The sequence below is a fragment of the Balaenoptera physalus genome (genome assembly GCF_965194825.1).
Source record: "Balaenoptera physalus genome assembly, chromosome: 2".
In the NCBI taxonomy this organism is placed as follows: Eukaryota; Metazoa; Chordata; class Mammalia; order Artiodactyla; family Balaenopteridae; genus Balaenoptera; species Balaenoptera physalus.
This window is the reverse complement of record NC_138883.1, coordinates 49463657-49490225: the sequence shown is the minus strand read 5'-3', so window position 1 is coordinate 49490225 and position 26569 is coordinate 49463657. Positions and strand designations below refer to the sequence as shown.

The window sequence follows — 26569 nt, the reverse complement described above, 5'->3', positions numbered from 1 at the left end:
GAGTTAGACTTGCTATCACATACGAGATCATACCCTTCTGTGATACAGACTTTTTATTTTGACCATCCCATCACCCACAATAGCAGCAAAGAAAAAAAATCTCCAAAGCAAATCTTTCCAGGAATGGTAAGAAATAAGATTAATAAAGTATAAGTTCAGTTAACTTATTAAAACTCTGTTAATGGCATTTTTCTCATTGGTTTCTAAAAAACAAAAAAAGAGGTATAATTCTTTAGTTCTACAGGCTTTCTCAATTGTTACAGATTGATCAAATCTTTTTTTTCCTAATAAGCTATTCATTATATTTTTTCTTGCTTTCTAAATCTTGTCTCACTGTTGGAATGAATTAGAATGAGGGAGAAACAAATAGAACAAACCAAAGTTATGGAGAAAGTATGTGTGTGAACTTTATTTCATCATGAGAAAATCACTTCTGTGCAGTAACAGAGAATACTGATATCTACACGAGGATAGGGTTTTCTTTGTATTTAGATACATACCTTATATTTGTACACAATATATAAAATTCATGGAGGAAATTAATTTCTACAGTACAGTTTCTTTGTTGGAAGAGGACTTGTTCCATTAGTTTCTTTTAGAAAATGACCCCCAGTTCTGTGACTGTGGTACCAAGGATCGCAGTTCCAATCCTGTAATTTATTAGACACCATAATCTTATGAACATTAATCGAAACTTAGAAACTACACCCTCCTGCAGGATGAAAAGAGAGACATAAGTGCTCAGGCTGCTATGCTAATAACTGATTTTAGCAGAATAGTATGATTTCCATGATGCATTAGGAATAGAGATAGTTTTCCCATAGGTCTGGTGACACAGATTAACAACGTTGCTGCAAATTGTCTCCCTGCTCTGATGGCATGCACTTCACTCTTCAATCAAACCGCTTTGTACACACATGGGAAACAAGGCCATCCCCATCAAGGGCCTTCTGCATTGCACCTAGGAACACTTTTGGAGGGCTTTAGCATCTAGCATGGTGCTTTGGGAAAAGAGGCAATTGCTCTCAAGCTGATAGCTCTCTTCCCAGAGAGAAGCTGCTAAAATGATCATCCCAGGGGACGCTTGGTTACCACATCCCTATAACCCACAGGGGGATAGGTATGTGGGCATTTCCCCTTCACCAGATCCTTCTCTTTGAGTAGCATCATTCAGACTTACAAGTGCTCCCCAACTGTGGTTTGCACGACTAGGGGCCTTTCAACCTTGCTGTGGGATTTGAAGTTGTGCTTATTTTTAACCATGTGAACCATTTTAGGGGTGACTGGCACATGCTGAGGTTTGTAGGAGGCGGAGCACAGTTCTTTTAGCTAACATTTGGAATGTGAACAAAATCAACATAATCAGTTCTGCAGAGGGAAGTTACAGAGAATGCCATGGGATGGGGGTGGCTTCTATGATTAAAATGACACCCAGAAGGTCTGAAAATGCTTTGGCACCGACCACAAATACCTCGTCATAGGTTTAATTTCATGTGTTGCAATTGCTTTTAGAGTGAAAATGTTAAGAGCCTCAGAGGTTATACCTGGCCATCAAATCCAAGCCCCTCTCCTGAGATGGACGGCTTGCCTTTGATGACCAAAATATTTACAGTATAGCCAAGAAGCGCAAGTTGTCTGGAGATGGACCTTGTGCGGAGGCCCCGGGCAGCCTAACCAAACCTAGAGGGACTGGCAAAGGTGAAAATGGCGAGGTAATGCAGAGGCGCTGGCCTCTTCCTGGTTGGTGCCCACAGGGAGCCTCGGTCCCAGCGTGTGAAACGGAACTTTCTGGTTAAGCCAGGAGTGGCCGACAGGCCCTCTCGGAACGGCTCCTGCGCCCCACACCCCTTGGAAACACGTTCAGTCGGATAAATCCGCAGCTGGAAAGGACCTCGGCCCCGCCCTCAGACCCAAGCCAGCGCTACAAAGCAATTGAGAATCGTCTGGGCAAAACTGGCCAATGTTGTGTATCGTGGAGAATGGGAGCCTGCCCTAGAGCCTAGATACGTCTGTCTCACACACCGCGGCACATTGAGGCCTTCACTTTTCAGCTTCTTCCGCTGCAGCTTATTTAGAGCGTTATCAAAGGAAGCCACCGGCCAAGGCCATTGGAACTGCCGCTGTGGACTCTTTGGTTTGATCACGTCCACATACCATGGGCTCGCTAAAGGCAGGAGAGAAACAGCGGCTCTGTGCCGGAATGCAGGGCAAGTCATGGAAACACTTGCGAATGTGGGCAGTGGTGGGGTTACCTCCGGGCTTGCCAGCCATTCTAGATGCCTCGCAGTTCTCGCTCTGAGGGATACTGCTGAAGGGCCTTACCCTCGGACGTCTGGAGGACCAGGGTCTTGCTGTACTGGCTGACTCCTGTTTTGTTGAAGGCCTTGATGCGAGCATTGTATGTGCTGTTGAAGTGAAGACCATCCACGGTGCACATGGTCTCCTTTCCAACATACACTTCCTGAGGGGCAGAAAAGAACAGGCCACCATTTAACTCCAACCCTTGCCTGGGGCTGGTCAGGAGGCAGTGTTGCAGGGTGGACAGGAGCAGGTGCTTTGGGGTCTGCCTGATCTGAGCTCATCCTGTGAGCTACTGGGCACTGAATTGACCTCTTTTAGCCTCAGTTTCCTTCTCTGTAAAATGGAGACAAAAATACCTACCTTATGAGGTTGGTGTGAGGATTATATAAGGTCATACGTGCAAACTGACTAGCATAGTGCCTTGTGTTTAGCATGGGTCTGGCAGCTTACTGAATGCTAGTTATTAGCAGATAGGGCTTAAAAGATTAAAACTGGGTACTTACAGTATTATTATTATTGGCATTTATTCAGTATATTATACCTACTGAGCAATATCTTTATTCATCAGGATGATTTGTAAAGAACAGGTTTGAAAACATGAAGTGGTCTCTATGCTATGTTTATAACCCACTGATAACTTCAGAAACTGTCACAAAGCATAGGGGTTTTGCAGTTTAGGAAGGGAAATCACGAGTATTCAGATTTTCACCACAGTACAGAGGGAAGAGGGAGGAAACAGGGAAGGGAGGAAGAATGACATTTCCAAAGCTTAAAATAAATCCTAGCATAATGCATCCTTAGCATAGGTTAGGCAGTTGCCTCTCTCTTTAGCTGTACACGTTGCAACATTATGCTGATGTAATGAGTAAAAATAATTTACATCCAAAGCACAGCCTTAAAATGACAACTTGTCAGTGGGATACTAAGTAGACTGGGGTCTGAGATTGCAGTATGCTAAGAATTTTATATGAATTATCTAAGTGGCTCTTAACAACAGTGCACGAGGTCCATGTTATTATTGTCATCCCCTTTTTCCAAATGAGGACCTGAAGGCTCAGAGAGCTGACAAACGGGCACAGTCCCACAGCCCAGTGGGGGAGTTGGGACTTGAATGCAGGCAATCTGACACCAGTGCTTGCAGTACTGCACGTATCAATATTTTCTCTTCAGAGGAGTGGGGCAGTTTCTATTCAGGGACTCCTTTGTCCTTCTTTGATGGGACATGGAGAAAGCAGGCCTCAGATGAAGAGCAGGCAGGCCCTGCCGGGATGGGTCGGAGACTCCATGGTGGGTCCTCCGAGGTCGTCACCGGTTTTGGCTGACAAGCCGTAGGTTCTCCACTTACCCGGAACTGACCACCATTGCCGTCATCCAGCTCCAGAATGTATCCGTCGGCGGGCACCGTGGACAGGGGCGGCTGTTTCCAAGACAGCGTAGCGCTGTTGTTGTGGGTGCAGCACTCCTCCAGCTGTAGGATGGGGGTCGCTGGGACTGGAGAGGAAGCTAAACAGAAATTAGTGTAACCCTGGCTTCTGTCGAGCTGCCAACATTTTCAGTATCTAGGAATGAGAAGCACGCCCTTACTTAGGCCAAGTGGCTGGGCTAAGCAGCTAGCCTGGGGTGCATGGAGGTGGGGGGCGCCTGAACCGGATCCCTCCTAGAGTCTCCAGGAGTGGCAGTGGTTTCTGGTCTACTGCGCTGCCTTTTCCCAGCTCATGGTGGCACTTCCTACCTTAACTGGCGGGGAGACAACGGCTGTGTTCTCACCCCCTTGAGCACCGAAGGCATCACCCCTAAGAGAAGTGTTTCATGTGGGAAATGGATGTCCCATCCAGCCCACTGAAGCCTGTTTCACCCATAACATGGCTGATGAATTATCATAGAGTTTATTCTGAGCCTTAAACCACATTTAATAAAATGGGAACTGCCTATGCTGAGAAATAGCTCTGAAACCACTATATTTCTAAGGTTCTATCATTTTTTATTAGTGATTCCACTCAAGGTTTTGTGCACATAAGTAGCTATAGCTCTGGATTTTTGAAAATTTGGCACCAAGTGACACAAACAGTGATTTCTCAGTTTTGAAACTTCTGAGGAATTTGACATCATTCTTTCAAAGCAGCTATACCTTGAAAAAGGCACTAGCTCAAGTCTGTTCTTTCTGTAGGTGTAGAGCAGTCAACTGTGAGCCTAGAGAGTAGTATGGGAACAGATGGGGCCTGGCAGGGAAGGTCAGAGTGTCCTCGTGACCTTGTGAGAATCTGTCACAGTGTTACTAGTCACAATACCCCCCTGCCCCCGCCCCCATTTTGTGTTGAGTCTTGTATTACTTAAAACTGCAGATTAGTTGAGCCTTCAGACATACAGACATAGAAATGTCAAGGAATGAATAATCCTAGTTCCTAACATATGAACTCAATTTATGTACCTGGGAGCAGTGTTTTTACTAACTGCTTAAAATTATTTTTCAGCACCAAAACATGAATTTATTTTTGTAGCACTTTAACACAGGAGAGAATGGTGTGGACCACGTCCAGGGACATTCAGATGAACAAATGTTAACTGTGGAACACCTGGTATGCTGTACCAAAACTGGACTTGGAGTGTCATGCACTGAATTAAATCTGCTCCTCGCCAGTCACCCTGACTAAGATGGTTCATTTAACAGCAGTTTAGAAAACAGGTTCTATGGTGGATTACCTAGAAAACAAAAGCAGTGACTATAAGTGATGTGACGGGGAAGCAGGTCTATTATCTTATACTTAAGAAGGCTGGTACATGACAATAAAACCCATGCCTGAGTTACCAGATCAAACATAATTAAATCAAAATTACGACCAGTTAATTGGAGGTCATCAGTTTAGGAAGGGAAATAATGTTTCAAGTTTCAATTGCACAGGGTTCAGGTGGAATCTTATCAGAGAACAAGGGCTCTGCAGCCTCAGAGGAAATCTGGAATTGGAGGAAAGGAAATAAATGTACTGCCTTGTCCAATACATAGACTACAGGACTGGCTGGGAAGAGGAGACAGAAGACAGAACTCCTTTGAATGATTCTAATGACCATCTACATGTAATAGGTATCATCTAGGAGTTGTAATTGGAGGTTAACTTAAGGTCATTATTCCAGTTAGGAACTTACTTTGTCATTTAAATTTTTTTCCGTATAAACAGAATACATCTTAACATATTAACAGTGGAGTAAAATCTGACAAGTTTTAGCAAACCATTCTTCAAAGGGCTTCTAGAGACATGGAATGATTCTCCCTGGGGATATTTGCTCTTAGCTGTGCTTAATGGTTACAGCATTCCATAAAACAACAATTTCTTGGACTCTATTTCATTATCTGCCCTATCAGTCTTCATTTTCCCTTTGTTCATGTTTCAGGCAAGTCTACATTTCATCAGTTTTAAAATCAAAGAATAAGATCACAAGATGTTTTCAATTTGAATCATACAAATACTTGCAATGTCTCTGATAAGAAACCTCAAATTTCCCATATAGACATAGGTATAATTAAAAGATGAATTGAAATACATGGTGTCATATGTAATTAAAACATGTGAACTTCATTCATAAGTCCTCAGTGGATACACTTTAAAAGGCCAAGAAGAGAGAAAAAAGTCTAACCAGTCACTAATCTTCAGATCTTAACACTGTCCCAAATTTAAACAAACAAGCAAAGAAAGCAAAGTGAGAGAGAGAGAGAGAGGAAGAGAGAGAAGGAAGGAACCCAGAAACATTTGCATGTATCTAAATCTATTTCTCAATGTGCTGAGAATTATTTTTTCTTTTTCCTTATTTACCCCAAAGTGATGTTGCATATAAAAGGAAATGTGACATAATTACAGCCTCATTAGCAAAGACTAAGGCTGGCATTTCAGAACAACGGATTTTATACCGGGTGTTATATTATTATTACCCTTTTTCACTTTATTAGGTATAAAATAAATGACCTACAAGAATCCAAAGTATTTTCAAATTGATTTGTCTCTTGTGTTTTGGAAATGGACAGCATTACAGCTCCTGGGCTGAACTCTGAGAGAGAAGGTTTTATTTTATTGAAATTCCTATCGTTGGAGCTACAATAACTATCTTAACACCTTCATGATCATTCCTGGACATCTTTATTTTTCCTAAAGAACTAGTTTCCCCTGACCTGATCAGAATTCTAGTACTCAGCATCCTTTTAGCCTGTAAAATCAAGCTTCAGGCTAAAAATTCTCTTCGACACAGGAGGGTAGCTGTTCTTATTGACTTCCCTGGGGTCTGGTGGAGCCTCATCTCAAAATTAAATTCTGCCACAGTGGCTTGTTATACCAAGGTTTTCAAATGTCTTACCTTTTAAAGGCCATTCTAGTTCAAATTATCTCTCACGTTTTTCACATTTGTTTACTTCTCCCTCTTCCCAGTACTTTCCAGATTGAGAGCACTCACAACCATCCAGGATTCCTCTGTGAGGTTTCACAGGAGTGTGGTGAGGACAATGGGAGAAAAGAGATCCCGTGACGTGGAAACACTGCTGAGGGCCAGACTGTGGGCAGAGGCTTGCATGTGTTCACTCATTTAATTTTCAACACGACCCCACAAGGTAGGTACCGTTATTATCCCTATATTCGACAAAGGAACTGAAACACAGAAAGAGTTCACCACTAGTCAGTGGCAGAGCTGGGTTCTGATGCCCAGCAGGTTGGTTCCAGGGGCTGGATGTTTTTATCGCCTCTCCAGTCTGGGGTTCAGTAATAGTGAATGACAGGGAAAGTGTAGGCCTAATTCCAAGAGGAATGAAACATTTTTGGTTCCTATAATGTGAACAATAAAGCTTCTCAAGAATTGCTGGTATAGATTAAAGAAACATTTCACCTTAAGAGCTATGGTGGTTGGGAAAGCAATTTTACTCTGTCATGTTCTCTGAAGGTTCCTTTGTAGACTGTCTTTCCTTTTTATGGTGGTTGAACAATACAAACGGCATCTGAGGAAAGTTTAGACTTTAGAGGAAGGACAGGCTGTTTCTGGAAAGCTATCACTAGTACTTTGCTAAGGATAAACGTGAACACAGGCTTTGCGGACACGAATTCCAGGCCCTCAGACCATGAACAGATTTCACACGAGTCTGCGTGTGTGCTCATCCCCATCACTGCCAAAGCTCTGTGCATTCGTTCTCCATGATTTATAGGAGGGTCTGTTCAGATCATACTGGCCTTGCCCATGACCTTGGTGCATACTCAGGGCTTTTAACATTCAACATTAGTTAATGAAGATAAATGTGTCCTTAGGTGAGCAGAGGCACTCAAGGGATTAACAGCCATTGATCTTCGTGCTAAAAACGCTTGATAGACCATTAGGTCAATGTTTCATCCTGGGCTGGAATGAACACACTGGTGTTTCATTTCAGCACTGACTCCTGAACCTTGGAACACTTTGTGTACTTAGGCAATTCTGGGGTAATATTTTTCTGGGAGAGGGTAGGTATCTGAAATCTATTCTGAGCCAAGCAGCAGAGCTCTTGATAGACTGGGAAAAAAAAAAATTAAAATTTCCTTCCCATGACCTGGTAAGAGTTGAAAATAGCAATTTAGAATTAAGGAAAAATGTGTTTATTACTCCATAATAAAAACAGAAAACAAAGTTTAATCAGTTGTTTTCTACAAAAGAAAAGCCTGAGAGATCAAGCACAACTCCCATAGCCTAGAAAGAGGGTAAGATGATTTTCTAATCAAAATGCAACTGGAAAACATGCCATCACAATTTAGGGATGTTTGAACAAAGAGGGTACCAGCATTCTCCGCTCAAATCTCAATTGCTTGAGGGTGATGTGGAATCAGAAAGAGCAGATCAGTTAAATCCTTAGCTAATAAGAGAATAATTTTAGGCAATGCATTTTAGCTGAGTAGCAGCTGGCCTAAGTGGAAATATTTAAAAACCAACCACAGACCTATCTTCTTTGATATTAAAAAAAAAAGGCACCTGAGATGAAATTTCAAAACCAGAGAGATACTCAGATTTTGAGTCAGGAATTAAACAGATATTCTAGTTGTAAGTTTGAATCATAGCTTTAAATGAATATTTCTAGTAACTTTGAAAATATTTTAAACTTTCTACTAATCCACTTCGCACAATTAGATATCATATATTGAAACTAACGTATTGTTAGTCTCACAATGGTCAGATTAACACCATTCCAAATGCTACTTAAATTTGGCCATTTGTACATGGATATTGGGGTGTAATTTCTTGAGATATTTTTACTGACAAGCTGTGAAAGCACAGTTTATTAAACTGACTATGAATATCCTAAGAAAATAAAAAGACGAACATTACACCAGGCACGGTTGTGTATATACTAACAGATATCAAAGGGGCCAGGAGGAGAAGTCTTAACTACCGTCAATCAAGTTCTACTGTGTCATACCTTTTGGCTTTTTCTTTCCATTGAAAGCATGACAGATAAAAATTATTCAGATTCTAAGGAGGACTGGGCTCTCACTGAATTAATTAAACTTAATGAGCACAAAGCAAAGCTTATAAATGAACTCTGCAGAGGGGTACTTAAGAGAAGTAAATTAAATTAACATGAAGTGTTGAAAAGGAAAATGGAATAATCCAGTCTCATACCAAATGACCTGCTATATTAAATTCATAGATAACTGTTCTGGATAATTTTGTGTTACAGGTGAATTTTTGCTGTGAGAGTTTTCTGCATTTTGGCCTTTAGCGTGTGTGGCATTCTCTCCTGTGTGTACAGTCATGTCCACACTTAACTCCTGTGTGCAGCCCTAGATGGCCAAGCGAGAATGCTTTAGGAATGTGGTCTGTGATGCACGACACGTGAACCTGCAGTTCCCACATCAGATGAAGGGCCAGTTCACTCCAGTACAATAGTTACCATGGTGCCAGCTGGCCGGGACTCCACCATGGCAGATGGACATGACTCAGGACGGATGGGGGAGGAGAGGACTCTCCAGCTGATTAAACCATCTGAAAGCCCTGAGGCTTCTGTCCTCTACCTGCCCCTCCTCCTGCCCCATCACCAAGGCTAATTGGATTGGCTCTTTTTTTTTTTTTCTCTTCCACCAAAAGCCCTTACATTACCCTTTTGTGACACATTTTCTCCTCTGAGCTACTTGTGACATAACCTTTCAATGATTCTACCTCCTTGAAGGAACTGGGCAAAGAGAGAGGCTGATCAAGGGGGCTTTACCTCAGGCTCTCTATACTACTTGGATGGTGACACATCACAGGCTACCATGTAGGTGTTAGAGAAAAACAAATTTTAAAGCTTGAAAGCACTGCTGCAACAAAAAATTAAATTTCTTAAGTTTAAGAGAAGACTTCAGTTATTCCTTGAAGAAGCCACTTAGTAAGGCATTAACTTTACAGCACAAACCACCAGTTGTAGGTGTGGGTTCTGGAACCATGCTCCCCGTGTTTGAATCCCGGCCCTGCCACTCACTAGCTGGGTGAGCTCAGGCAAGTAACCCAGTCTTCCTGTGCCTCAGTTTTCTCAGCTGCCTACTAGGATTGTCAGAATAAAATGAGCTAATCTGTGGAAAGCAATTAGGATTGTGTCTGGTTTGGTAGGCAGTCAGTAAATGCTAACTATTTTTGTTACTACAACGAAGCATTTTTATTTATAATCTATACACTGCTTACTTCGAAAATTAAGGCATTATCCCAAAGCAATACATATGAAACAAAAAGATGAGAAAACTGAAAATAAAAGAGGGCCAAAATCCATTTAAAAAATGAGGGAAGTACATGTACCAGGTACAGGAATGACTGTAACTGCACGATGTAGTCTGTAGCCCTAACACTCGCTGGGTTATATGGCTCTCTCTGTCTAATAAAAGCACGCATGCAGATTTTTCTTAAGAAACAAAAATGTTAAAGCACTGAATTCTAAGTTATTTACTACATGGATGCTTAAATTGGGAGAAGCAAAGAGCAAATCAATTTCTTCAGTTTTAAAAAAAGATCAGAAAATGACAAAGTTAGAGGGATAGAGGACAGATCAGTGGTTGCCAGGGATTGGGGATGGGGGAGGGGAGGCGTGTGGGTGTAACTAAAAGGGGCAGCAGGAGGGAAATCTTTGTGGTGATGGAATCGTTCTGTATCTCGATTGCAGAGGCGGTTACACATGTGACCTGATGGCACCGAACTACACACACACACTGTACCAATGTCAGTTTCCTGGTTTTGATATTATGTGATAGTTAAATGCTAGATGTAACCACTGATGGAAACTGGCTGAAGGGTACAGGGGACCTCTCCTTAATATTGCTGCAACTTCCTGTGAATGTATAATTATTTCACAATAAGAAGTTTTAAAAAATCAGAAATATTTTTCAAATGGGCTATTACTTACCCTGCCATAAAAATATCATTGCATGTTTGGTTTGAGTTTTTACCTTTTTTTCAAAGAGTTATTTTCCTTAAGATAATTTTAAGTACTTGTTCTTCCCCTCATCCACCCCAAATCGCAAACAGATCTTGCCATATCCCTGAATTGCATGGACCAAAAAGTTTAAAAAGTTAAAATTTATTTCATATTTTCATTTTCCTTCTGTGTCCAGGCTCTCATTTTCCTGACCACTAAAGGCAGGCTGACTCTGATCCTCTCAAATTCCCGCTAATCTACACTCAATTGTTTGCCACTATCTCTACTCCTGTGGAAGCAGTCTCAATTCTAACTCCCTTGATTTATATCAGTATATCTGGGTTACTATCTGTAACAAGATTTTATTTATGTACAGCTCTCTCTCTTTCTTCGTCTTTTTATGTCAGCTATTCTCTGATGCTGAGCATGTGAAATCTCTAAGATTCTCAAAGAGGCGAGCATTGAGTTGATCTGGATTTATCTGACTTTCTGAGAGGCAGGTCACCCAGCTAAAAGGGTACATTTCTATTACATGATAAGATAGGAGCCACTCCAGATTTTTGTAACATTAACCAGAGGGGTGTGTGTGTGTGTGTTTGTGTATGTGTGTGTGTGTGGACTTTCCCACCTCTCAGCTGATTTATAAACCTGGAGGCTGCCTTTTGTTTGCTGCAATCTGGCAAGCCGCCTTTATCCTGCTTCCAGCACCAGGATCCACTCGGGGTACTGCCATGACTAGGCGGGGGGAGGCGCAGGCACTCACTTTTCATCTGCACAAAGTCGAGCTGGTGGATAGACTGCAGCAGAGGGCTGTTGTCCAGACTCAAGTCGAAGTCCGTGGTCATCCTGGGAGTGAGCGTGCCTTTCCCCCACTGATCCTCAGTCAGGTGCACTCTCCTTATGAGGGCGTCAGAAATCTATCGCAACAAAGACCACAGCCTAAGAAATACATCCCCACAATGGACACAGAGCTCTTCGGCCCTCCCAGAACATCCCACCGAGTGCCTCGGGACTCACACCCTTCCTGTCTCTGTGCAGGCAGCGAGGAGCCTCTTATGACGAGGGTGACCCGTGATTTATCATGAAAATCTGAACACTTTTGGGAGTCAGAGGGAGGCACTATATATAATCAGCTGCTGTTAATTGCTCTAATATATGATCTGGATATATGATTATGCTGTTTATGACCTATCAACTCAAAGCCAACAACATTAAATAATGATATGTTAGCAATTAGTTAAATATACTAGAACCAATGGCCCTAAGTTTCTGATAGGAGCTGTGGGTATCCTGTCAAGACTTAGAAATTAGTTTTATTAAATAGTTCAGAGAGGCTGCATATGCTAACCTGTAATATAGAATTTCCTACACTTTAAGCACATCATCTTCATGTATGACTTTATTCTTTGGTAGAGAACTTTTTCATTTCTTATATTTAGGTCCCCTCTGTTGTTCTTGGCCATTTTGGTAGAATGTCAGTTGGAAGGAATCCACACGTTCCTTAATAAAAGGTCCCTTAATCACTGGGATCAAAAGTTATGTAAAATTTAGTTGACATCATAACATGTCACTAAAACAACTCTGAAAAAATCATGAGACATCCAAGGATTGAAAAAACTTCAATTTATTTGGGAAATCACTGACTTACTGGCCAGAAGGAGGTGTCAAAAAAGGTAGAAACCTTGTATAATTACATCTCTAGCTGACAAAATTGTCCAGGATATTAGTAAAGGGACCCAATTCTTAAGCAAGGCAATAACTCTGCTTTGGAAGAACTTAGAGGGAATTATGTTTTCATGATCAAACATAAACATAAACAAAAACAAATTTAAAAGCCCATGCACTTCTCAATCTTGTAGCACGTGGCGGCAGAGACTTCCGAGAAGCCAGTGAAGTTCCACAGGCACCCATGTCCACACGGCCGCACAAAGGTGGGTTCTGCTGTGCAGGGGCCCATGCCCAGCCAGGGCCGTTGGGAGTCTGGCCTTGGCGTCGTAGACGCAGTCTCGTGGGGCATTGAGAATCTGAAGCAGAAGCTAGTTGACGCTTACCTGCAAAAAGCCACTAGGATCATTTTCCTTAATCACCTCCAGGCAGTACTCCATGAGACCCGTGGTCTGGCGCAATTTCACTGTGCAGTGAGAGATCTGATCTCGAACCACCTAGGATTGAGGAGACAACAGAATGGTCCAAAATGGCAGAGGGTAGAAAAGAAAGCAAACTGGGACTTTGGAAAGCTTCTTTCAACCAGAATCCAAGAGCATCATGGAATGGAACTAAATTTATGAGATATTTTTTTTTTAATTTTAAAATACAATAAAATTTTATTAGGACTTACATTCCAGAAGGTACAGTAACCCCTGTGTGGTGTCAGTTACTGACATTGATCACTTACCCATCCTTCCTTCTGACATTGGAGGGCTCTGCACTGTCACCTCTGCTTACACCCACCCACACAGCTTCTCAAGGGAAAACATGTATAAATAAGCAATAATATAAATAATAAAAGTGCTTGTATAACCTATCTACTCACTTCTGACATTTTTACTCAGTGCTTTCCTGTAAGAAAATATTTTACCCCTTGTTCAAATTTTCCTTTATGTTCCTTGATGAATTTTTATTTGTTTTCCTGCATATATGGTCAAAGTCTCTACTTTTTTTTTTTTTTTAATACTGGGACCGGAACAACATACACTTTGAAGTACTTTTAAATTTATATATAAATTTATAAGAATATTTGTGGCATGGCAATGTCTGCTGTGGACAATGGGTCTGGAAGACCGATTGGATAATGGCTCTTATGGGGAGGGGCTTATAACAACTGGACCCATCAGAAAGGCACGCAGATGTTGGACCTCTGGGAAGCGGGTTACCTTGGTGCCTCAAGGGACATCTTCCACAGGTCCCCCTCACTCCCCTCTTCTGGGAGCTGCTCTACGTGGGAGGTCATGGAGAGCCTGTCAAGGAGCTGAGTAACCTGAGGTGCACCTGCAGCTTCTGCTCTGGGACAGAAGCCCTCTACCGGTTCTTCCTAAAGAGCAGACATCATCTGAACCCGGATCGTCTCTTGTTCCGATTCTCTTTTCCCTGGGTGGGTGGTAGAGTAGGGCTAGAGGTGGAACTTGCTGAAAGACAATGAGCTAATGACAGCAAGTATGCCAGAGAAAGATGGATACAGAATCAAGTTATAATCCACTTAGCATCACTCACTGCTTCACTTCGGAAAGCAGTTTCAAAGGCTATTTGCCAAGAGATGAGTCTACCTTAACCTAGAGAGGCATCTCTCTGAACATGCAGTTTTTGTCTCCAGGAAGTTGTCTTTGCCCAGTGTCAAGGGCATGGCAGTCCTTGAAAAGTTTCCTTCTTTAGAAACGTTCATCTTCTGTGTCCTCTGCTCAGTGACCCAAATCCTGAAGCAGTTTTTGAAGCATAGAGTTGAACAAGGGTTTTCTAGGAACCACAATTACTCATCCTCTATATTTATACTACTTGGCAAAAGCCTCAAAAATAACCACCATTCTGGATTTTATGGGTAATAACTAAAAGGGGTTTTAATAACAATTATTTTAAAACTTTTCCTTGTTCCTTCTTTTCAGTTTTCATTATAAATTTATTTTCCATGAAAGATTATGACATCCTCTTTCAAAAACAATAGGAAAATAGGTAAAAAAAAAAAAAAAGCAAATCACCTCACCACTCCAATGTAAATGGTTAAAGCATTTTGATATTTCCTTTCAGTTTTTTTTCCGAGCTAGATTTAGTTATAGCTGCAATTATAGTATGTGACAATTTTATCTCCTCCCACTTAACACCATATCATAGGCATTTCCCGTGTTGCCGCCATCAATAAATGTTACTGGTTACATAAATATCTGATTGCGTGGCTTATCATAATTTATTTAACCTATTTTTTGACACAAAGTTCTTCCTAATTTTTTGACAGTTCATCCATTCATTATTGTTGATCTTCCTTTCTGATATTTTTATTTTCATAAAATATACATAAAACTTACTATTTTAACTATTTTTAATTGGACAATTCCGTGGCATTACATACATCCACATTGTTGTGCAACCATCATCACCAACCATCTCCAGAACTTTTTCTTCTTCCCAGACTGAAGCTCTGTACCCATTAAACACTAACTCTACATTCCCCCCTCCTCCCAGCCCCTGGCAGCCATCAGTCTGCTTTCTGTCTCTAGGAATTTGACTACTCTAGGTACCTCATATGAGTGGAATCATACAGTATTTGTCCTTTTGTGACTGGCTTATTTTTCTTACATAATGTCTTCAAGGTGTATCCATGTTGTAGCTTGTGTCAGAAGTCCCCTCTTTTTAAGGCTGGATAATATTCCATTGTATGTATATACCACATTTTGTTTATCCATTCATCCATTGATGGTCACTCAGGTTGCTTCCACCTTTTGGCTGTTGTGAATAAAGTTGTTATGAACATGAGAAGACAAATATCTGTGTGAGTTCCTGTTTCACTTTTTTTGGTTCTTGTTTTGGTATATACCCTGAAGTGGAATTGCTGGCTCATATGGTGATTCTGTTTAAAATTTTTCTTTTGAGAAATCGTTATACTATTTTCCACAGCAGCTGCACCATTTACATTCCCACCAACAACGCACAGGGTTCCAATTACTCTACATTCTCACTAACACTTATTGTTGTCTGTTTAAAAAAAAAAAATTGCCATCCTAGTGGGTATGAAGTGGTATCTCATTGTGGTTTTGATCTGCATTTCCCTAATGACTAGTAATCCTGAGCGTCTTTTCACGTGCTTATTGTGTATCTTCTTTGGCGAAAAGTCTATTCAAGTCCTTTGCCCATTTTTAAATTGGGTTGTTTGGTTTTTTTGCTGTCTTTTGATGCACAAAGTTTATAAATTTTCATGAAGTCCAATTTGTCTACTTTTTCTTTTGTTGCCTGTGCCTTTGGTGTCATATCCAAGAAATCATTGCCAAATCCAGTATCATGAAGCATTTGCCCTATGTTTTCATCTAAGAGTTTTATAGTTTCAATTCTTACATTTCAATCTTTGATCTACCTTGGGTTAATTTTTATACATGGCTTTAGGTAACTGCCCAGCTTCATTCTTTTGCATGAGGATAGCCAGTGTCCCCAGCATCATTTGTTACAAAACTTCCTTTTTCCCATTGAATGGTCTTGGAACCCTTGTCAAAAATCATTTGACCATATGTGTGAGAGTTTATTTCTGGGTTCTATTCAATAGTGGTCTTTTGTCTGTCTTTATGCCCGTATTATACTTCATAGCTTTGCAGTACATTTTGTAATCAGGAAGTGTGAGAACTCCAATTATGCCCTTCTTTTGCAAGATTGTTTTGACTATTTGGAGTCTCCTAATATTTTGACAGCTGATTTGTTATTGCGTTTAAACTTTTAATATAATTAAAATAAAAAATAAAATGTAGGCTTTAAAATCTCTTTATCAGAATTGGTGAAAGAAACCAACTTTGATGTGAGGATTGTTTTGTGATTTTGACTGGCGGGGGTGGAGAGATCAAATTTTAAATTCACTGTTTGATTTATTTTCTTCTGACATCTAGCATGTTTCTGTCAAACTACCACCACCGTCTGTTGGTCTGGGCTCAAGGAATGCAAATTACTATATTTTATTATTTTACTTTAAAATCGGAAAGTAAAGAAAGGTTAAGTTTCTGCTTCTTAGGGGGAAAAAAACACCCACAGGTTAAACCCTTAAAAATGCAACACAGGTGACCTACAGCTAATACACTACTCCTCTCTGCTATAGGAGGCTTGACTAAATTGTTCCCAGAAAATGTTTTTACATTTCAGCCGCCAGTGCATCAATGCTGCTAGGTAGCAGAAACCTCAGCAGTCACCATTCACTATGCAAATGGCATCTGCTCTAGACTATGCAGAACTGACTGGTACTGAAAGTCCAGATAACAAGCACAGACTGGATCTGAGTGCTGTAACCCAAAGTAAGTCTGCTTTTGAGGCAAAAAAGACGGAATTGTGTTTACTTTCCAGAACAATCAGCTCAATGATAATTTTATGACCTAAATGTGCTGAAATAAATACATTACTCAGGCCTCATAAAATTCTATGTCTGCCTCTATAAATTTCCTTCTCAAGCAAGGTTTTTTGGTGCCAAAGGAGCTGTGGGAGTGTTGGGGGCTCTGACTACTCTGAAGAAGCTTCACTGTTGCACTGCCAAGAGTCTGTGAGTTTCAAGGCTGTTTGCCATTGGCTCCTGTAGTCCACGGTTCAAGCTTCTTGGAAGGACTCAACATCCCTAAATTCCTGGCTCTCAACTCCCCCTGTTGCCACAGTGGATGCTGGTCCATTTTTAAAGCATTTTAATGAACCGTTTCGCAATGATCACAGTAGCCTGTGATAAAAATCACTGTTAAAAATTAAACAGTGGGGTTCCCAGAAGCAGCATTTTTGGGTGTTTCATAACTAACTTTTTTTTTTATAAGATTGAAAAAATTTTATTTATTTATATATTTATTTATTTATTTTTGGCTGCATTGGGTCTTCGTTGCTGAGCACGGGCTTTCTCTAGGTGCTACGAGCGGGGGCTACTCTTCCTTGCGGTGTGCGGGCTTCTCCTTGCAGTGGCTTCTCTTGTTGTGGAGCACGGGCTCTAGGCGCACGGGCTTCAGTAGTTGTGGCACGTGGGCTCAGTAGCTGTGGCTCAAGGGCTCTAGAGCGCAGACTCAGTAATTGTGGTGCACGGGCTTAGCTGCTCCGCGGCATGTGGGATCTTCCCAGACCAGGGCTCGAACCCATGTCCCCTGCGTTGGCGGGGGGATTCTTAACCACTGCGCCACCACGGAAGTCCCTCATAATTAACTTTTAGTTTCTCAATTAATCTAGCAAGATTTCCCATCTTATGGAAATCAGCCAGATAATTAAATCTTTTAAGAGTATAAATATTTTTTTCTCCGAGTGTTTTTTTTTTAAAGATCTTTTTGATGTGGACCATTTTTTAAAGTCTTTATTGAATTTGTTACAATATTGCTTCTGTTTTATGTTTTGGTTTTTTTGGCCGCAAGGCATTTGGGATCTTAGCTCCCGGATCAGGGATCAAACCTGTACCCCCTGCATTGGAAGGCAAAGTCTTAAACACTGGACCGCCAGGGAAGTCCCTCTCTGAGTGTCTTTAACAGCTTTCTTACTTGCTACCTTCTTTACTCTGTGTTATTTCTACCACTTATTATTATTATTTATTTCTACATTATATTTTTTTATGAAAAACAATTCTTAGGAAGCCAGGCCATATCACTTTTTCTTTTGAGTTCCACATTTCTGTGCAGTGGCTCTGATGCTCTGGAGAAACCCTTGGCACCATGTTTGCAGCTGGCTGGATTTAAGGAGTTTCTTTTATTTATTTATTTTTTATTTTAAATTTTTTTTTACTGCATTGGGTCTTCGTTGCTACATGCAGGCTATCTCTAGTTGCGGCGAGCGGGGGCTACTCTTCGTTGCAGTGCGCGGGCTTCTCCTTGTGTTGGTTTCTCTTGCTGCGGAGCACAGGCTCTAGGCCCGTGGGCTTCAGTAGTTGCGGCACGTGGGCTCAGTAGTTGTGACTCGCAGGTTCTAGAGCGCAGGCTCAGTAGTTGTGGCACACGGGCTTAGTTGCTCCGTGGCATGTGGGATCTTCCCAGACCAGGGATTGAACCTGTGTCCCCTGCATTGGCAGCCGGATTCTTAATCACTGTGCCTCCAGGGAAGTCCGGATTTTCTTTTCTTAAGAAGGAAATGTACAAGTTGCAGGAGTGACACAAATAGGAACTTGGAAACAATCTTCCCTTTTTCATGTGCATTAAAGCCTAAACCAGCTCTCAGGGGACAATTAATCTGTGGTCCACTGTTTCAGAGAACGCTTCCACAATTTTATAAGCAGTCACCATCTCTTCTGGATGGCAAGTCCTACTGATCACTTGAAGAGCTTTATTTTGTTGAGTGGCAAATTTATAAAGGTCATTTCTTGGGTCAGGATATGACACTGTACCTTTTTGGAAAAGGAGAATTTGAGAACAGACTGTTGTGCCCCTTTGAATACTTAGACTTTTTTAGTGTCAGAGAGTAACCCATGAGAGCTTATACAGTACAAATGTGAAATTTCATTCTGCCTATCCACAACTACATTTTCCCACCACATCTCGAACAGGCCAATCTCTCGCCACTCAGCTCAGGTGATACAAAGAGCAGCAAGAACTGAGGTTAATTAAGGGGAATTCCATTATTTTATCCAATATTGACCTTGACACCTTTCCTCCACCTCCATTCACCTCTCCATTGTACATGTGGCTCTTTAAAAATTGTTCTTTAAATCTTCTTTTTAATAAATACTTTTTCTCATAGTATTCTCTCTCATCATGGGGTCTGGAGGAATAACACTAAGGAATTTTTAGTCTAAGTAAATACTAACATTCTCTCTCTCATATTTCAAGATATTCTTTCTTAAATAGAATCTATACATTTTCATCACCATTTAAAACAATTTCCTCTAAGTATAATGCAATTTTTTTTTTTCTGTCTAAGATACAAGTACTTTCAAGATACAGTCTTGAGGAATTTATTCTTCACAGGTCCCTTTGGTCAGTGGGGATAGTTTTTTCTATGTGTTCCATAATGTCCTGAAGCAAGATGCCCAACTGATACTTGGAATTAACTCATTGGTGAGTTACAGGTGAAGTACTTTGACCATTAGATTCATCTAGTAAAATAAATAATTCTCTTGATTTTCTCCTAGAGTAGAATATTATCTCCTATATTATTACATTCATTGAAACTTAGAGGCATTTAAATTAAGGAAGAACATTTTTAATTTCTCACGTGCCACCATTCTCCCACATGGTTTATGGAAATATGGCAGCTATTTCCCCCATTCTCTAGATACCATCCTCTGTACTAGTGTTATTAATTTAACCACATTGGCAACTAATTATTTCAAAGACAAGTCTGAGGTTTTGAGTTTTTAATCAATAAAAGGATCATTTAGGCCTATTAAATAAATAAAACACATACCTGTTTTGAGGAAGGCTTGAGATTTTAACAGTAAAACTGTGAACTTTCTATCTCAGGAGTGTGAATGCCAATAACCCCATCAATAAACATTGAGTGGAATATCCAAAGCATGCTCTTCGTGTATAGAACACTGTATCCTTGTACAGAGAAGTTAATGAAGGAAGAAATACAAGGTATTTGGAGAGAGAGAAGCATCCTGGTGTGGTCCCACCCACACAGGAGAACATTTACAATTTATGGTGTTCCGCAATGAAAGTGATGCATCCAGTATGGTGTCTTGTAAGATGTGAGATATGGTGGATTATTCCATCATCTTCAAAGTGTGCTTTAAGTGTCCTCTGAAGTTAAGAATGTCACTCATATATGGGTTTAGGCAAAGGGCATTAAAGAAGTTCTGTGACTACGCTTCATTGGCATTGCCAGAGTGGGTTGAGGGTGTTTAAAGGTATGTCCTCTAACCTTGGTGGGTTCCAGCTGTGGGTGGTGGCATCCTGATGATTCCACGGGCATCTTGGGCACTCTATTCCTTACAGGCCCTCTGTGACTTTTGCTCCTACACGGTGGGAAGCAGAGGACCACAGAATTTGCCGAATGAATTCCCCATTAATGATAGGCATGTAATCAATAATAACTGTGGTTAAATTATGAAAGTTGACTCCCAGAAGACTTCTGCTGAGGGCAAAGGTTTCAAGTGTTCCAGTGTGCCTAATTTTTCTGAATGTCTTCACTGTAATGAACTAATGGAACTCCTTGCCAGTAGTTTTATGGGAATTGAGTGGGTTATTGACTTTTTCTTTCTAGTTTGTTGCTTTTCTTTCTAGAAATGACTGTAACAGTCAAATCCTATCTAATTATTTTTAAATTCTTTGTGAGCTTGGTCATCTTTCCGTCCCTCCTTCCTTCCTGACTACCTTCTTCCTTTTCTTCCATTCTCTCTCTCTCTCTTTCTCTCTCAACCTAAATCAAAGGATTACTTGCCTATTATGAAGCATTGGCAAAATGCCTTAAGTAAGCCAGTAGTATCCCTAGTGTAAATTTCTACTCTTAATGATATGGCTGTATAACTAATTATTTGCTAACATAATGGGGACATACAGGCAATATATGGTAAATAATAACAAAGATAACAATGACAATCATGATAATGAATCTAACAAAACTCAATGGTACACTTGGATTCAAAATCAAGCATTCCATAGATAACTACAACTGGGACATGGAAGCCCTCTGTAAAAGTGAAAGCTCTATAAAACAGTAAGCTTTATGATTATCCCTCAGCATTCTCACTGAGTAATGTCATTGGTATGTTAATTTACCAACCACACATGGAAATTAAAGATTAGATTTTCTCAGAATATATTTGAATAGCTATAACTATTTTTTTTTCTTTCAGAGGCTCTAGAGTTGCAAGGGAACCAAGAAACCAAGAAGACACCTGTCACCTATCACCTATCATCATAGTTGTGTACTATTCAACACATGAATTCGTTCTAAAATATTGGGGAGAGAACACATTTAAGATGATTGTGGAATTATTTCAAATTCTGAATGTTACATAAATAAAAATAATTCTCAGATATTTCTTTGGGCTTACCAAAAGAAAAATGACATTTGTAAAAGTTCCTGAAAAAAAGCATAGATCTCATTAATGGCACATTTTAAGTGTTGTCACAAATTCCCTCTGAGGATCACAGACAATGAAGATATTTTAAAGACTTACTCAGCTAAGGAAGACCTGGGAAGGATGTTAACAAAATACGCAGTTCGTACAAGAAAACTGGGGACCCAGCTGACTCTGCTGACAGTGGGAATATTGCCCAAGTAGTACCAAATGTGAGTTAGTAATAGTTTTTGAAAGCTCAAAAGCATTTTTTCCCTCCAGTAGCTTTCTGACATTTGATTAGTTTACCACACCCTGAAAACAGACATTTGGCTCCCAGTGTGTTTTCAAACCACAGAACAGCATTAACTATAATTTATATTTCAGACAGTGTTCCTAAAATATGGTCACATCTGCATATGCCTCAAAGCCTTTTTTTCAGCTTTTAAAAATAGCTCACCAAATTTGGTGCACTATTTTATGCGATGATCAATTATACTCAAGCTGCTAAAGAATTTCCTAGGTTCAGAGACAATCACACCAGCACATAGGCTAATTTTACAATATGAACTCTGGTATTATGGAAAATGAGTCCCTAGGAGCACTTCTTCAGTGTGCTGAGTGAGACCATATTTCCAGTCTTCCAATGACTGCAACCCTAAAGCTAATATCTTGAGTACTGTGCTAAGCGCTTCACAATGCCCTGTGAGGTGTCGACTACGTCTAGCCTTATTTTACACACAGGTGAAAGAAATGGAGCTGTAGACTTGTCCATGGTTAGAGACCTAGTAAGTGATAAAGTTTGTCCTCACACCCCGTTCTCTATGACCCAGAATCTGGGCTCCTCATCCCTCAGCTCCATCTTGCCTCAGAACCAGAACTGTTCAATCTGCTCAAGCAATCAGTGCTTTCAGAGAGGGGCATGAGTAGATTATAAAGACTGCCTTTATGCACACTTGCTTTCCAGCTCCCCTAGCCTTTTGGATGGCTCAAGAAGAGAAAGTTTCCAGAAAAACACACACATACAACTCTCCTCTTTGTCAGCAAAAAGCAGGCCCCCAAGAGAACTCTGCCAAAGGGAAGCGGAAGACCATAAGATTACCCCTGCCAGACCGTGAGTGATGGGCTAGCCAACAAAGACAGAAAGAAGTACTGTGCTTGGCAAGCGATGTCTATAAAAGGCCAGTCTTTTCTCACAAATCTGAGGAGCCACAGAAGTGACAAGAAAGGGAAGAGGCAGGAGGAGAAAAGCAGAGGGAGGGAGACATGGAGGCTGGCATCAGCAGTCACGGTGTCGACCTTGCTGGCTGTTTTCAGAAGCGGTGACATACAATCCGCTGAAAACAGCGGAGAAACAAATCACTCGAGACGGAAGACAGAACAGCTTTGCTGCCGTGGGCCACAGCCAGCCACCTGTCTCTCGTTTCAGTAGCCCTTTGGGATCTGGGGCAGGGAACTCCACCCTGGGCAGGGTGTAATGAGGGCAGGCAGCTGCCTCTGCTCAGTGGTCCCGGAGTGCATCAGTGTGCCTGGCCGGTCAGACCACCAGCACCGATGAACTGACGCTGGACGTGGGGTCCCCGAGACATTATTTCGGCTATTCCTGTGCCATCCTCATCCGTACCCACAGCACAGCCTATAACTGATTTCCACACAGTCCCGTCCTGCAGAGGCAGCACTAAGGAGAGGGAGACAGGGGGCTCTGCATTTTTTGATATGGATAAATGATGTTTTCTCAATCCTCGATCCCCTATCTGTCCAGATTGCTGCCCTTACATCTCTCCCGTATAGAAAACCCGGAGTTGCCACTATCGTCACCCTACGACTTAACACAAACTGTTCCCGCTGTTCTGTTTAAAGATGCCAGGAAAGTGTCTGCAGTGTTCCACAAAAGAGACGTCCATTAAGGAAAAAGTTAACATTTTATGGCTACATATTAAAACGGCTGGTCCACTATTAGAGGGAAAATCCCAGCTGTCCAGCTCATTACCCGAAGACAGCTGTGGTTTTATTTTAGATACTCTATTATGTGGTTCAAGTGACATTTTAAGTTCCACTATAACAACAACAGTTCTGGGTTTGCGCAGGGTGGTAAAAGGAAGGGCTCTGGTGATGATGTTTTTAGTAGTGTTAGAGCAGGAGATGGACACAGAAAGCATCCATCGGTCCTCACGACGAACTGGATGCAGCAAGACCAGCGTGCGCTCTGCGATCACCCTCTTCCTCCCGCACAGCCTGGCCCATCCCTGCAGGCAAGAACGCAAGTCGCCATCAACACACGCCTCCCGGAGTTTGGGCTCCTCCAATGCCAGCTTTTCCATGAGGCGCTCTGTGACCCTTTCAGCTGGAAGTAACTTTGCCCTCCTCACAACTCTACCCACATGGGCCACCTTCTCCTGGAAACTCACTTTCTACCTGCGTTGCAGTCATCTGTGGGTGTGACTGATCTCATCCACAGGACTGTAAGCCCCATAATCCTGAGTCACCTTTGTGTCCCCCTCCCCCTGCCCCTGTGCCCAGCACTCAGCTCCTAGCAGGTGTGCCTTAGGTAGGTGCTGGCTGACTGGTGAACGGATTAGGTAAATCCCCGTATGCCTTCTCTCTGCATTGTACTACCAGCCAGAGGCAGTAGGGGGCCACGGTCCAGATTCTGGGTTCTGAAGCCAGGTTACCAGGACTGGAATTCTGGATCCTTGGACCAGTTCTTAATATCATGGTGCCATGGTTTCCTCATCTCTAGAATGTGGATAATAGTAATAATGACCCTGCAGAGTTGTTGTGAGGAATAGAGGAGTTGATCCCTGTAACACAGTTTGTATAGTGCTGCCTCAAAGAAAGTATCTGCGAACGTTAGCTATTGCTGTTATGAAAGCCAGGGCTTGGTCATCAAGGATGCTCATTCTGTGTTGCTCCTGGGTAACTACAGAATCACATTTCACAGCACTTCTAGATTTTAATTCAGATTAAAAATGGTGACTCCAGAAGAAATTTTCATTTAGGCCTGACTTATCTTGGATGAAAATGCTTATGGATTTAAACCCATTTCCCAGGTTGTCGCAGCTAAATGTATAAGGTTAACATCCACATAGTACAACCTTCAGAGAACTTTCTGGGTAAAAAAACATCATCTTTAATACACCCACACTTGTCTCCCGCACATTTTAGGAATGACTACATATGTTACCATGAAACACACACACAGTCCAGTGGCCCTTTACAAAAGTCAAAAGCAAAAAACTTGATCACAGACACTAAGGGACAGGAGCCTGGAAACTGAGGAGCTAGAGAAAGTCGTCTAAGTAAAACTCGCCCTGAGTCAGCACTTTGTGAGTCATGCACGACACGGGTCAGTGTGGGTGTCTCCCGAGGAAAACCCAGGGCTCTCTTCATCACCTGCAGTTCACTGCGAAGGCGCCACAGGGCTGGGGTTGGTGTGGTGCCCCTCAGGGGCTTGTGTCCATTCTAAGATGAAACTGAGAGGGTCTTCCAGTTAGGCCCACCACCCCAAAACAGCAATGGCCTATCTGGAAGAAATGGTAAGATCCCCAGCCTTGGTTTGCCGTCCAAGCCAACAGACTGAGGCTCTCTGAACATTCAATCCCCGGGCACTTTTCTTTCCTAACTCCTGGTTCAGATTCCAACTTCGAGACCTGCAATCGTCTTTAACAAAGAATCTGCTGTGCCTCTCCTTGATGCAATTGCTCTTCTGTGTCACATCGGGAACACTCAAAGGGACATGGCCCTGATACAGCACCAGTGAGGTCAGGCCGGCCAACTTTATCGTAGGGCACAGCCCTCACAGGCCCTTTCTGGCTTGGACCCTGTTGTCACAGCTCAGCCTCCATGTCACAGGCACCTTCAGAGTGACAGGTGGGTAAGTCACAAAGGCAGGGGAGAAAGGTTTATATTCCAGCCACATCACTGCCCTGGCTTTGGGGAAGGAAGAAGCGGGTATGTGGATCTAAATGTGTTTTGAGTAGCTGCAGGTGGGTAGCAGAGGAGGGAACCTTAAGGAAGAAGACAGAGTTGGGGTTTCCTTCAACTTTGAAGAGACCTGTTAAGCTTCCCTGGGGAAATGTTTCTCTTTTCATGCTGCCCAGCTCCCCATGTTCACAGCAGAGTCCCCTGGACCCTGGGTGCTGGTGTGTGTTGGGCACAGATTAAGGACGGTGACTCCGCTGCTCAGGGCTCAGCATTGCCGTCTTGCTGCAGGTCTTGCTGAGGTCTCGTGCCCCAGCAGGCAACTAGTTTCTTGCCTTGTTTCTAGTAACCATGAACTGGGCGCTGGCCCTGCTTGAAGCTTCCCTGCCACCAAGCTTTGGCCCCAAATCTTGTAAGCTCTGTTGTCTTAGTTCTTCATTTTGAAACTCTCCCTTGGCTCTCCTACTGGAACCCCACTCTTTTAGAAATGGGACCTCCTTTGGTTCTTCAGGGACTAAAGCCTGTTCCAAGCCTGCTGGGGATATCTGCCACTTCCTGGGCTGCTCACCAGCCGCCAGCTCCCCCGAGGCTGTGTCCACTCACTGTTGCCCAATACTGAAGCTCCCTGATGCTCACTGCCTGACCCCAACAGAGGACCAATGGTCAGACCTCACTTCTCCCTCCACCCCAATGCCAGGCCAGCATGGCACACTGCCCACCCACCACCCTCTGGTAGCCACCTTGAAGCTACTGGTCATGTACGTGGCCCTCTCCTGATGGCCTACTTCTTGCTTCCTTCGGCTGGGCGCTGCCCGTCTACGTCTATCCAGCCTGCTCTCACGTGTCGTTGCCCTGCTCCAAGGGGGCAGTAGATGGGGTATCAGATGTCTCCAGGAAGATCAGTCCTCCTGCCAACAGGGCCCCAGACTCGTAATCAATTGATTCTACTGTGTGATGACCAAAGTCTGTACAGCTGTTCAGTTGCATAGTTTGCTTCAGAAGTTAAGACAAATCTTGTTTGTTTTCTGGAAAGTACAGATTCCATTTCCCAATTCAAAAATACATTTGCCTCTGCATGGTTATCTGGCCACTCTGTCTAAAATTTCAATCCCCATCCTTCGTATTCCCCACCCATTTTTCCTTATTTTTTCTTAGCACTTTTTACCAACATACTGCATATTTTACTTACTTATCTTGCTTCCTGTTTATCCCTTCTGGTAGAATATAAGCCCCAGGAGGGCAGGAATTTTTATTTATTTATTACGTCTGTACCCAGAGCACTTCCTGGTCCAGAGAAATCCCTCAATGAGTATCGGTGATGTAAAGGAGGGAGTGAG

The 26569-nt window shown here is 42.1% G+C and overlaps 1 protein-coding gene across 10 annotated transcripts in view; it reads right to left on the bottom strand.

Moving 5' to 3' along the window:
* The window catches only part of TRIM9 (tripartite motif containing 9), a 103760-nt gene that overhangs the window by 20529 nt on the left and 56662 nt on the right, over positions 1-26569 (bottom strand). For 8 of the 10 annotated variants that reach the window (XM_082448388.1, XM_082448386.1, XM_082448385.1 and 5 more), the window contains exons 4-7: positions 12730-12840; positions 11442-11595; positions 3647-3804; positions 2323-2461 (exon numbers count right to left, since the gene is read on the bottom strand). In XM_082448388.1, coding sequence (XP_082304514.1) covers positions 2323-2461; positions 3647-3804; positions 11442-11595; positions 12730-12840 — 562 coding nt within the window. The remainder of the gene's footprint in view (positions 1-2322; positions 2462-3646; positions 3805-11441; positions 11596-12729; positions 12841-26569) is intronic. The other 2 variants (XM_082448387.1, XM_082448393.1) reach the window with 1 other exon arrangement.